The sequence below is a fragment of the Stenella coeruleoalba genome (genome assembly GCF_951394435.1).
Source record: "Stenella coeruleoalba genome assembly, chromosome: 16".
NCBI classification, from domain to species: Eukaryota; Metazoa; Chordata; class Mammalia; order Artiodactyla; family Delphinidae; genus Stenella; species Stenella coeruleoalba.
Window position 1 is genome coordinate 5,312,957 of NC_137162.1, and position 12,954 is coordinate 5,325,910.

Sequence of the window (12,954 nt, forward strand, 5' to 3'; positions counted from 1 at the left end):
CCCAGTTTCCTCCTTGAAAAGGGACGTGTGGCACTGAAGGTGCTAGGTGTGGGCCTCCTCTATCAGCAGAGCTCCTGGGGGCCCACACACCCACTGGGTCCCAGAGCAGCAGCCACGCGATCGCAGTGCCTCTAGCATTTCATGGAAGTGCTCTGGAGGGACAGGGTGGCCTGACCCTGTTCTTGTTCCCCTCTCACCGGCTCCTGTCAGTGACCTTGCCTCTCTGGGCACCTTGCTTGGACGCCAGTGCCCTGTACAGCCTAGCTTCCTCCCATCTGACTGTATTCTTCTCGAACACGGGGAAAAAAATGAATGCGAACTCACAAACAGCATACTTAACTGTATTTTCTCGCTTTCACTTCAACCCTCAAGAAAGTTCTTCCATGTGCAATGCACAGCTGTGAATCTGCCTAATAAAGTGAAGGCATTCTACCCACTGGTATTCCCCCGGAGCAGTCACTGGCCACCTGCATCTTTTTAGATGCATTTAATAATTCAGCCCAAGATGAATTTGCATGATTAACATAAAGCCTTGTGATTGTATTTTCTTTCAGGATTTAAATCCTGAAACAACCACCATTGTGTTCATTTTCAGAGGTTGTGATCAAAACACAAAACTTGATTTTAGAATGAATCATTTCTTTAAAAAAAAAAAAAACAGTATTTTCAAATACCGCTCTCCACAGAATCAAAGAACAGAGTTGCTAACACAGACTTTGTAGATGTAGGGAAACCCAGGTCCTTTCTATGGTTCCTGTTAACCCATTAGAAGCAAGCCATACTGCAGAGATTTTGTTTTCCTCTATGCTGTTCCCATAAAGCAGCACGGCCCCCTATCCCACGGCATCCAGAGTGGCCACCATAAACAGATTTAGCTCAGTTCCTCATCGGAGGGCTCTCCACATTTACCCGATCAGGAGCTAGAATCCCCGAGAAGTCTTTAAGAAAAAATAGCAATTCTCTCGGATTCCAGTAATAGATTAATCACGTCATCTTCGAAAAAGTAATAAAAACCCAAACCAAGTAAGTTGCATTTGGAAAACCATCTGCCTGTGAAGTGGAGATGTGCGTGAAGTGGCAATTTGCAAAGCAGAAGAGGCAGCGCCGTCGGGTTTCTTCATGAATATAGTAAAACAGGTTTGTCTAATAGGGAAACATGCCTTACTATCAAAAGAAAAACGAGGGTATCCCACATGGAGAAGGAAGCAAGCTTTAATATCTGAGAAGCATTTCAAACTGTGCCTGCCAGCGATTCTCCGCCTGTCTGATTTTCCTTAACATAAAAGCCGACCTCACCTGTTTAAAAATAATTAGGGAGCAGGCAGCAGTCATTCCGGCCAAAAGTTTGCGCTGCCTGCGTTTGCGTGTGTGTTTCTGTTCCACTGACACGTCTGTTGCTGTCTCCGACTGCAGGAACCATGGTCAGTAAGGAACCCAGCAAATGCGCACTCACGACCTCGGCGAGTGAAGTGGAGCCTGCCGCGTGCCTGGCCCTGGAGATGAAATACGCCCTGGACCCCAACCGGCAGATTAAGAAGCGTAATAAAGCCCTGCAGGTGCGGTTCAAGGATATCTGCGAGGCGCAGAACGAGCAGAGGGACACGCAGCTCTCCTCGGGACAGCTGGGCGACAAGCCGGCGTCCTACAGGGCCACCTACCGCAAATACATGACCGTGCCCGCTCGAAGGTCCATCCCCAACGTCACCAAGAGCACAGGTGTGCAGACCTCACCGGACCTTAAGAAGTGTTACCAAACTTTCCCCCTGGACCGCAAGAAGGGGAATCTCAAAGGCATCCCAGCCGCAGATGCCTTTAAAAGTCAAAACAATGGGTTTGTAATTGATGCGAAAGAGAAGACCGAGGAAGGGCCCGGGGAGGAGTCCCGGCCGTGGGGCGCGGACGGGGTTCAGAAGGCGGCGGCATTGGTTTTCCACTCCGATGAGCACGTGAACGCGCTGGGCCAGCCCGCCGGGGTCAACGGCGCAGAGCCATGCAGAACCCCCGACCTGCACCGCTGCCCAGATGCTCCTCTCCAGAACTCCACTCGTCCTCCCTCCCAAGAGCCCGATTACCAGCTGCACGGGAAAGCAAAGCACGACCCGGCGACCCCAGACGCCGAGGAACCCGCCGCATCAGCCCACGGGACGGTGTTTAAGACGGAGGTGGCCACCGTTTACGCACCTGCCCCCGGCGCTAGGGCCCCCGAGCTGGCCTTGTCGAACTCCGCCCCCTCGAGCGAGTGGTCCCTCTGCCCCGTGGCCGACCAGGAGCAGAGGAAGGCCTCACAGGCCAATGGGCTCCAGGCCCCGCCCGGCGCTGCCCTGGCCTGCTCGCCCCCGACGCAGTGCCTGTCCCCCGAATGTAGTGAAGCGTCCCTGCAGACTCAGGCCCCCCCGGCGCACGAGCACCAGCCTTGTCCGACAGCGCTCGCCGTGGGTGAAGAACGCCAACAAATCGTGCCTCGTGCGGAAGTGGTGGATCTGAAAGCACAGCTTCAGATGATGGAGAACTTAATCAGTTCAAGCCAAGAAACCATCAAAGTGCTCTTGGGGGTCATTCAGGAGTTGGAGAAAGGAGAGGCCCATCGGGAAGGGTATGTATGCTCACGCCTTTTTTATGATGCTCTCTGCAGGCTTATCACCCTCAGGGGCCAGCAGCAGCCCCCAAAGCCCAAATCCTTAATGAGACTAAAGCCTGCGTTTCTGAGAACAGGCTGTAAGCTGAGGACAGAGCAAGGTCAAAGCAGTCCCAGGTTATTTTATGATGCTAGACCTCATTCATCCTCACCTGCAGGACTGACTTGCCGGTTAGCATTCCTGTGCCTGGCCTGGAATTTAATGCCTATTTTTTGAATGAACTGACGGAGCTTTCGTTTTTATCTCCCAGGGCTAAAGGTTTATGATACTGATGAAGTATAATAGGTATGCCAGTCCGGAATATCTAATCTAAATAAGCTGCTACCTGCCTCTTAGGAAACATATTATGGAAAAGAAATTCGGACGGCATTTTGAAAAGTAAACGCTGACTCACTTATGCTAAATAATTGGAATAACATTGATATTCAGGACTGCATGAGGTTTTGTATTTTATACAACAGACAGTATTTTTTTTGGCTTACTTGGAACGCATAGAAGCAATGCCCATCCTTAGACAGGTCCTATGTGTAGACCATTAGCAGCAAGATGCCTTTCTCCACGAGTTGCCCTGTGTGCACAGATGGGCAGGAGAGAGAATGAAAACAGCCAGGACTGTCTGCCATTGATAACAGATCGCTGAACTTGGTTTCCCTTCTTTTGTACTTGAAATTGTGCTGGGACAGCCAGGCAGTGTGCTAGGCTGATACGAAACAGCCAGCACTGCTCTGCTTCCGTGTTTCTTGAAACAGTGTCATGGCTCACTGGTTTTGTCTAGACGGCCGGACCTTCTCTTTCCCATTCCCCCATGAAGCTGTCCGGATTCCACCAGCCCATGTTTTGGAGGTGGCATCTGAGGCAGTGCCCTGTTGCCTCACGTGATTAGCACGCTTCACCCCGTGGGCTCCTACCCCTGGGTTAAGTGAGCTGGCAGCCAGCTTGAAGATAAGCCAAGAAATGCACTGTCAGGGCAGCAAACCACCCTTGCACAGGATTGTGGTGGTTGAGTTACATTGTGTTTGCATGTTGCAAACAAAGGCGAGGAAGCAACCTCCATGATCTTAAGCCCTGGCCCCAGAGGCAAGGTGCCTGGTGCAGATGTTGCCCTTGGTGTCTGGCTTCTCCAACTTCGTGTAGGTGGTCCATCTACAAAAGGAGTTAACTCTCAATAACCCCCCCCTCCTACGACCCAGCATTGTTTGCAGCCTACAGTATTAAGCAAAACAAGTTGCTAGCCAATCGTAAACTAATCTAACAGTAGATTAATAGTAACCTACCATTATCAATTGGTTCTCAAAGGCTTTCTTGAATTTTGGGTTTACATCTCCATTTTCATCCCACTTCAATCATTTGGCCTTGAATAAATACATAACCAAAAGCAACACACTAAGGTGGGTCTGTAAGGGATCTGTGATCAGTAGACCGCTCCCATGGAAACATGAAAAGCCCAAACAGGGACCGATCACTGACTTCGATACAGCTGGTAGTGACTTAAACCAGACAGCAAACTAGAAAGATACCAACATCACCAAATGGGAAATAAAATTCAACAAATGGTATAAAACCAAGTGCATATACTAAGTCGCGTGCATCTCACCGGGGTGTGTCCCAAAATAAACACCTGCGTGGCTTGAACATCAACAAACACCCCATGCAAGGAGAACTGTGTTCTACACAGAGGTTCCTTCTATTAGAACAGGCCGGAAAGTTGTTTTAAATGGGATCCTCTGAGTTCTCTGAGACTACATCAGTCTTCAAAGTGGTTTTGAGTTTGTTAAGACATGTCTAGGTGGGAATTCTGGCTCTGAGGACTTGGGCGAGGGCTGCACCTCTCTGTGCCTCATTGCTTCACCTGTAAGTGGGAGCTCATCCCCCATCCTGCAGACCGAGGGTGAGGAAGACAGGGAGTGACCTTTGAATGCACGGAGCCCAGCACCAGGTGCATCTGAATGGGTTGGTGTCTGCTGGTGGCGTGAGGGTTGCCTTGCTGGTCAGTGGTGTTGGGGTCTGGGGAACACTGAGTGGCCCCATGTCTGAGTCCAGAGTGACGGATGCACCCCACACACTCTCAGTACACAGGCTGCCACCAAGTGCCGTTCCTGCACGCCCTGACCTGCTTTGTCCACATGTGGCTATTGAAATTCAAACTCGAATTAATTACAATTGATAATTCCGTTCTTTAATCACATCGGAAACATCACAGGTGCCCAAGAGCCACCTGTGGAGACTGACTCCTACACAAGACAGAGGACACTGCCATCATCACAAAAAGGCCTTCGCCCCAGTATCCCCAAAACAAGGGACAGTGCCTGGCTCCTAACCATTTGAGGAGTGGGCACCTTCGATCAAGGCAAAGGATGACTTGACTTAGAAATCAATCTCTAGGTCAGTTGTCTGCACAGGCCAAGTTCACGGTAGAAAAGCAGGACCATAGCCAGGTGAACCCCCACATCTGTTCCTAATAATCTGCATTTCCACCTCCCTCCCTGAGCTCTCCGGCTAACAGTGAGTCAAGTGGTTTCAAATCCCAAAGCCACCTTGAAGGTGACCTCTCTTGCTCAACTGCCCAGGGTCATTGATTTGCCCAGAATTCAGATTCCCACCACTGTTTTCCACGTCAGAATATGGACAAGGAGACAGCGGCCTCGGAGGCGGGCAGATAAGAAGCAAAGCTCCTTCTCCATCCCTTTCTCAGGGGTCTGGGCCAGCAAGGGGGGAGAGTCTGCTGGTACATTTTTAACAACTGGCTCTCAAAGAAGGGGGAGTAGCATTTGCCGATTTCCACGGTGTAAATACTGCTATTGTGGCCAGTATCAGCCAGCTCATTAAATCCCGAAAATGTAACCTTCGGCTGCTCTGAGCACTGGACCAATCCCCTGAAGGACATGCACCAGGACAGTCACTTTAAAGGAGGAATTCACACGACTTATTTTATGCGCTCAATCTAAGCCAGGAAATGTTATCCTATCGTTGCATCTCACGGTAGAAAATAGGAAAGCTCACTCTACGTTACGCAGATTATTATTATAGTCATTATGTAACATGACAAGGAATTTCATGACCACATTAAAATAATTGGAAAACACTCCACGTCATCACCTGTGAAGAATGCTCAGAACCTGTGTACAATCCACTTCTCTCCTCACCCTTCACCCCCAAATTAGCTTGCAAGGGCCTCTGTATAGAAATTAACTGAGACCAGGAGTCTCAGTGAGGGAAGGAATTCCGTGTGCACTTGACTTAGAAATCAATCTAAGAGCTCACGACTTTGAAACCAAGTGACACATTTTGCCCCCAGATCCCCACTGCACTGCAGGCTTGAGCCAGGGCTGGCGAGGCCTCAGGCGTGCTCTAGCGCAGACCAAAGGAAGACAATGCTCTTTGAACTTGGCTAGCATGGCCATGGGCAAATTACATTGAATGTATAACTTGAATAGAACTTCTTTTCATTGCTGAGTTTGTTTATGCATTACCAAGTCTGCCAGGCAAGTTCTTGCAATAGTTCTTACTCTGTGCGTAGAAATTTCTGTGTCACCAACCAGGACCATTTTCAGTAGCTTCCAAATTATTTTTCAGAAGAGACTCTTTCTTTACTCTCGTTTGCTTATATAGATTCCCGAAAGGCCTCAGCAGAGAAAGTTTTCAGTTTAGGCAAGTTACTTAATCTCAGCGAGCTTCAGTTTCATCTTCTATTAAACAGGGATGCTAGAAGCTTAACAATGCTGTCCACAAAGGTCTCAGCAATAACCGACACACAGCGGGCACTGAAAAAGGACCTATCCTAATATGAGCATTTCAGCGGGAGGCATTCTTTAAGCGAGTGGACGTGCACAAAGTGTTCAGGAACATGCCTTCTTATTCTTAGTCCCTTGTAAAACGTCTGGGCAATTCACTAAAACCGCTCACTTTAAACAATTCAGGCAGCCTTTGATCCCTCTGTTGGCGAGAATGCCAAGAAGGATCCTGCTTATTTCAAAGCTCTCAGCGCTATTCTTGTCTCTTCCAGGAAGTTCAGGGTGACACAGGATATCTAAACGAGCCACAAATGTAATCGCTGAAGGCTGAGACCGGGCAAACGGGGCACTGAGTTTAGAAACCCAACCAGTTCTTGTTAACAGTCGTAATTCCCCAGAGCAGCTGTGGGTTGCTGGGCAGGTGACCCTCCGACCCAAGGCTGTGGGGCTGCAGCACTCAGCTCAGGGGCTGCACCCTTACCGGCCACCTCGGCAGGGAGACGGCTGCTTACTTCTAAGGTGCTGGCAGCCCCACATGTGAGGTGTCTCGAGGGGTTCACTAGCTGATGACAACCCAGCGACCCTCGGTTCTTCAGAGAAGACCTACAGATGACATGGGAAGCTTTACTCCACCCATTAAGCGAGAGGGCAGGACCTGCCATTGCCCAGGGTGAGAAAGGTTCTTTCACTGGTCGGGTCTCTCCCAGTATCAGCCAAGTGCTACCTGCAGGCTTGGGTGTGTGGGAAGGAGGAAGGAGCAGCTAAACCCAGGCCACTCCTGGCCCTTAAATGTGACCAGCAGGCAGACAGGAGATCATGAAGCTCCGGGGGCTTTGTACTGAGTCAGAGCAAGTGTGAGGCCATCACATAAGACACGAAAATCCTAAGTAACCAACCAGCCCGAGGAGCCCGGTAGCTTGCAGTGAGCGTTATAAATCCAGTGATTCAATCTCCCGGCCATGGGGCCCTATTCAACCTCACTGAGAAACGGGTTTCTCCACGGCGGGATGTCCCGTTCTCCCGAGTCCACGTCACACAGCGACAGGAAAGGGAAGAACTAGCCAGGGGGACCGCCCTGAGGTCTGGGGCCCTTTGCGGGCACAGCCTCAGGGGCTCTGCAGGCAAAGGCGATAGGAATAAAGGTCTGGGGACGGCCACGAGCTAAGACAAACCCAGTGTGGAATCCTGTAGTCACGTTTGCTCGACTTTGTTTTTCCTTTTAATCACTGACAACAGAGGCAGCCACAGAATGGGTGAGGGTGTGTGTGTGGTACGTACACGTAGAAATAAGGACCTGGGCCTGCAGGATCTATTTTTACTGAAAGACCTCAGGATCAGCTTCCAATGTAGCAGATGTCAGCAAACTTTTTCTGCAAAGGGCCAGACAGTAACTCCTTTAGGCTTTGAGGGCCGTGCAGTCTCTGTTCAAGTGGTTCAGATGTGCCACTACCTCGTAAACACAGGCATACACGACACACGTACGAGTGAGTACTGCCACGGTCCTAGGAAACTTCACAAAAGCAGGCGCTAGCCAGACTTGGGCCAGTGTGCCAGCTCCTGCGACATGGTCCTGTAAGTGTAGTAACCATAGTTCCTCGACTGAAACCAGGTCACAATATGGGCGCAGGGCAATCCCAGATGTGACTGCCCCACAGACGAGTGTACCGTTCATTCACAGGTTCAAATGGCTTCTACCAGGAGTCTCCTAAGCGTTGCGCGCTGTGTCAGGCAAGGTGGAGGGGGAAGGGTACGAGGCAAAGAACTCAGGCCCTCTCTGAAGCGTTCACAGGTCGCTGACACTGTGTCTGTACAAGCCTACGCTTATCTGTTCATCAGCCCATCAAACCTGCAGGATTCTGCTGGGGAAGTGTGCATGTGCGTGTGCGTGTGCGTGTGTATTATACACAAACCTGTAATTTACATGCACATACATAACATGATGTGGAAAAGGTCTCACTCTCCCACCAGCAGCAGTAAGAGGTCATCACAACACCTATTTATATGATGTGACTTGCTTTCACCTAGATATTAACGCTGGATGGACAGAAATCACGCACTTGCTTTACCTTCTGCCTTATATTGACCGATCACTGAGCAGCAGGCGCTCTTCAGGGGGACCTGTCAGGGGATGAGAAATCTCTCCAAATTTTCTCTAATTATCCGTGCCCAAACAGAATAAATACTGCATCGCAATTACAGAGGAAGCGTAAAGGGACAAGTTAATTTGTTTAAGTCACAGAGCAGAAAGAACCTACAGCAAAATCGAGCATCACTGCAGCAGCCAGGGAGTCGCCCGGAGTCAGAGGTCCCAGCAGGAGGCGTGCAGCCTCCCACCCACCCGGAGCCCAGGGGGGAGCCAGGCACAGTTAGGCAAAGCCATCTCAGGTCGGCTGTGCACCCTCTAGAAGGAGACCGGGTTACTCCTGCCCGAACCCACCCAATTAACCGAGATCAAAGGTTTCCACCGGGTTAGCTGGAATGGCCAGATGTCAAGGAGGGGAGGTGGGCGCTTCGGAGGTCTTGACAAGCGTCCTTGCGGATGTCTCTGGAATGTGAGCACTGCCTTCCTGGGTGTCTGGCCCGACAGCGCATCACAGGAAAGAGGCTGTGTGAGCCGAGAAGGGAGAGCAGCACACAGGGTCAAGCTCGGAAACAAAAAGGTTCTCCTCCTGCCAGCCGCACCCCTGTCCTCTCATGCTCCCTATTTGAAAGGGATGGAAATGTCAGCACTTCGTTGTCTAAAGTTCTTGAGAAATCAGTTTTGGTGTCTCTGCCCATTTGTTGCAACCCAAAACATTTTTTAAAACGTGCCAGCCAGCGGACTGAGGTTCCCTCCTGTTCACATGGTTTTTCCGTTTTCCGAGAATGACCGGGGCTCTGCAGCCAATTGGTCCTGAGCTGGCCACGTTGCCCCCGTCCCTCCCTGTCTGTCCTACATGTGCTTGGGGATGGTAATTAACCTCTCCAGTGCCTTTCTCCAGAGGCTTCTGACTCTGTGAAAGAGACCTAAGAACACCCGCCCCTCCTGGGCTTCCCTGGGAGATTAAATAAAATACCGAGGACCAGGCTCTCTTTGCACAGTGTGTGTGCAAAGTTAACTCCTTTCAAGTTACTTTGTTACCGAGAAGCAACCTTCCAGGTGCTAAAATGCATGATGCAAGGGTGCAGGCGTGAACACCTTCAGAGAGCCGTTCTTGCTTTACTCAAAAGGCAGGTTTATTTCCAAGGATTAGGAGGGGCTGAGGATTACAGGATGCAGGCCTCCAGCTTTGTGCTTGTTTTCAGAGAAGCGTACGGGGCAAGGTTATTTGGTGTTACAGCCAAGGCAGCTGACGTGGAGTCAGGAAACGTGGTTTTGTTCCCAGCTCATCCTAGCTTCACCCCTCTGAGCCCCACGCTCCCACATGAAAGGAGGACAGTCCACACGAGACAAGGGACCTCAAGGGTCCTTTCTGATCTAAGAACCAATCCTTCAGAGATGTCCAAGAACTTCATAATTTCAGCCACTGCTGTAAATACATACAGAAGTTGAGAGAGAGACAGAGAAAGCAACACAGCCCTTTCTGCGGATGTCGGTTAATAAACGCACACAGTGGTCCCACTATTAGGTTTTCTTTCTCCTCCTGATGCCTCAGCCATCCCTCATCTCTTCCACTGCTACACATGCTGCAACTGGCCTCTGTCCTTCTAGCTTGCAACCCTTTGAATAGTCTTCAGGGAACCCCCCTTTTTTCCTTTTTCTTTTATAACTAATGGCTTTTATATATTTGATAAAATATTCAAGTTCTAAAGTACAAGTACAAGTTACCATGTTTTATGATTTTGAAATAGAAGCATACATGATATTCTCTTCTAGCATTTTCTTCATTTAATACACAGGGCTGCACTGGGTCTTTCCTATAGCTTAAATGTATATAACGTTGTAAATACTATTTTTAGGCAATAATAAGCCTTTCCGTCCTTAATATGAAAAATGAAGCACATATATTTATGAGAATATAAAACGGGTTCCAAATTCTTGCTTTGGGCTTCATGTAGGTATCACACATACTTGAAAATGTAATTTAAATAATCTTCCTGTGCAGAATGCCAAAAGAAGATTTCAAATACCTCCCCAGCCTTTTAAGTTGGTAGGTGAATAAAAGCCTCACTACTGAGCCACGAGGCAATTCAGACGCCCCATTCGTAGATAAAATGAGCACTTCAAGGCTTGGCATGAACGTTTATGGAGTTTATGGATTTGTGTCCCAGAACTCGGGTTTAAAAAAAGAGAGAAATGAAATGCAAGCTCTACTTTTCAAATACTTTTTTTTTTTCTTTTTGAAACCCCATGCAACTTCTGCTAAGCTACGCAAAAACTGGTTTGAGCTCTATTTCCCATTGGCTCTGGGGCAGAGTTCCGGTGAAGTGTGGGTCTCTGGGCGGAGCACCAACAGAGCTCACCCATTCTGAGCACCTACAATATGGTGTCCATCCTGCATTGTCTCATTTAATCCCCAAATAACACTGTAAGGTAGGAATATGCTTCCACCGGGAAACTAAAGCTTAGATATATTAAGTAACATCCCCAAGGTCAAGACTGGTGAGAAATAGTAAAGACAAAACTCACATCTAGATCCATCAGGCCCCAGCAGTATCCTCTCCCTCCTCTGAAAATGGGAGACCTAGATGTCTGCGCAGATTTGCAAAGCAGACACTTTTGCTGCTCCTGCCAATTCTGGGTTCTTCCTTTTACTGGATGGGATCAAGAGGCTCCCGCACCCGGACCTGGTAAAGGTCCACGTGAATTTATGTTCTGGAGAAAGCACCCTTTTAACGCTGGAGGGAGCAGAAAGCACCTTGGAAGGGGTCCCAGTAATAAATTATGTTTTTAAGGATTCCTAATCAGTAAGAGGAATCCCCCCTGTGAGGTAGTTTCAGAGAAATCAAAGCCGCTGATATGGAAGTCCAGGGACCAGCAGCCGTCCACGAGCAACCTTCCCGGGGAAACCACTTCAAAGCTTTCACGTACCGCCGGTCACCTAAGTGGCTCGTCCAGCGACCACCAAGCGCCACCCGAGCTCTACCTTAATCAAATGTATGTCCACATTCATGGGAGCAAACGCTGAAGCAAAGTTTTTAATGCACCATAAAAACAAGCAAACTTGTGTTTTAAAAGCCAGATCTGAACGGACAATTATGAAAAATGAGTTCCTCTACGTAAAGAAGGTGTAAAACTGGGCCTATTTTGACCCAAAATGGGTCGGATTTTTTTGTCAGTATCTCATTGGTTACAGCACTGGACTGGCTCCCCAGATAAAAGTCTCATAATTGGACATCAAGAATTTTACACTTGCTGACACCAAAATTTGAAGATTTTCATCTTCAGCTGCAAGAGCTCTGAAGCATTTGTTTAAAAAACGAGTGCAACGTCAAGCTTCTGAAACAGAGCACAGAAGCTTCACAGGGAGGAAGTCTGATTTAAAACTGTGAACTAACGTGCTCTATGAAAAATACATCAAGAGAAATTATACATCAAAGGTAAAGGCTCTGTGGTTATTTACCATCGGAACCACTGCCCAACGCACAGCACTAATGCTTTCAAATTAAAACCTCTGTGAGATGGTGAGCAGCAATACTACAGCTGAAGGAAGTGGCAGCCCAGGAGATTCGCTTTCACACAGCGTGCTCACGCTCCCGTTTTCCTTCTAGTTTGGTAGCAAGGCCACCAAGACTCATTTCCATTAATTTTCAATAAACTAGAGCTTTAGCTTTATGTCTCCTTCAGGAAACAAGTTAATCAACTCAGCTTCAGCTCAGCCCTAAAAAGTTGTTTCCTTTATTAATAGCTACTCCTGGTGCCCTCTGGGGCCAGTGTCTTTTTTGTCATTATCGTCATCATTTTGCAACTTAGCATCTCCTTGATTTCAGGAATATATGAAGGAAACTGGAAGCTCTGCCCTATCTGTAATATAACCGGGCAGTTCTACATGCCAAATAATAATCAATATCTGCCCCTATTTTTACATATGATGGTTTTATATTATGGAAACAGGATTAGAAAACACTACAGAAAAAGTCCTGCCCTAACAATAGCGTTCATCTCCGTGTCTGTCTCTGTTCAAATCTCCACGTATTTCTGATAGGAGTAATAATGACTGTGCAATAATAAGACAGTCCCTCTTCTTCATCACGCATGGCTCTGTGTAAAGGCAAGGAAGGAGAGAGCCGGGGCAGGGCCCAGGGAGAGGCACAGACGATGAGACACCATTGCTGGAGGAGAGGCAGGTAGCTGCTGCCAGCCCCGGGGGACGAGACGCTGCACGGCCTCGACTCCCCATGCTGGCGACCATGCTGCACCACTCACCACCATTATAGTTTCCCTTTAATTCTTTGTAATGAAAACAAGCATTAAAAGCTTCCCTAACGGCCAGAGCCTCCCCAGAATAACAGAGTCACTGCATTTGTTGGGGGGCTGGGCTAATAAGAGTTAATTTGTCAACAGCGTCTGAAGAAAGCCACCGAGTTCATTATATATGGTGTTTGCCACTGAAACGTGTTCACCAGGATTCCTTCTGGGATAAAGAAATGACGTTTCCTGGGGTGAG

At 48.6% G+C, this 12,954-nt stretch overlaps 2 protein-coding genes across 3 annotated transcripts in view; one reads left to right on the forward strand and one right to left on the reverse strand.

The window, feature by feature from the left end:
• The window catches only part of DOCK1 (dedicator of cytokinesis 1), a 527,155-nt gene that overhangs the window by 278,605 nt on the left and 235,596 nt on the right, over window positions 1–12,954 (reverse strand). The window lies entirely within an intron of this gene.
• Window positions 1,327–12,954, forward strand: part of INSYN2A (inhibitory synaptic factor 2A) — a 40,825-nt gene continuing 29,197 nt past the window's right edge. Inside the window, exon 1 of the mRNA XM_079899864.1 lies at window positions 1,327–2,593. Coding sequence (XP_079755990.1) covers window positions 1,419–2,593 — 1,175 coding nt within the window. The 5' untranslated portion in view covers window positions 1,327–1,418. The remainder of the gene's footprint in view (window positions 2,594–12,954) is intronic.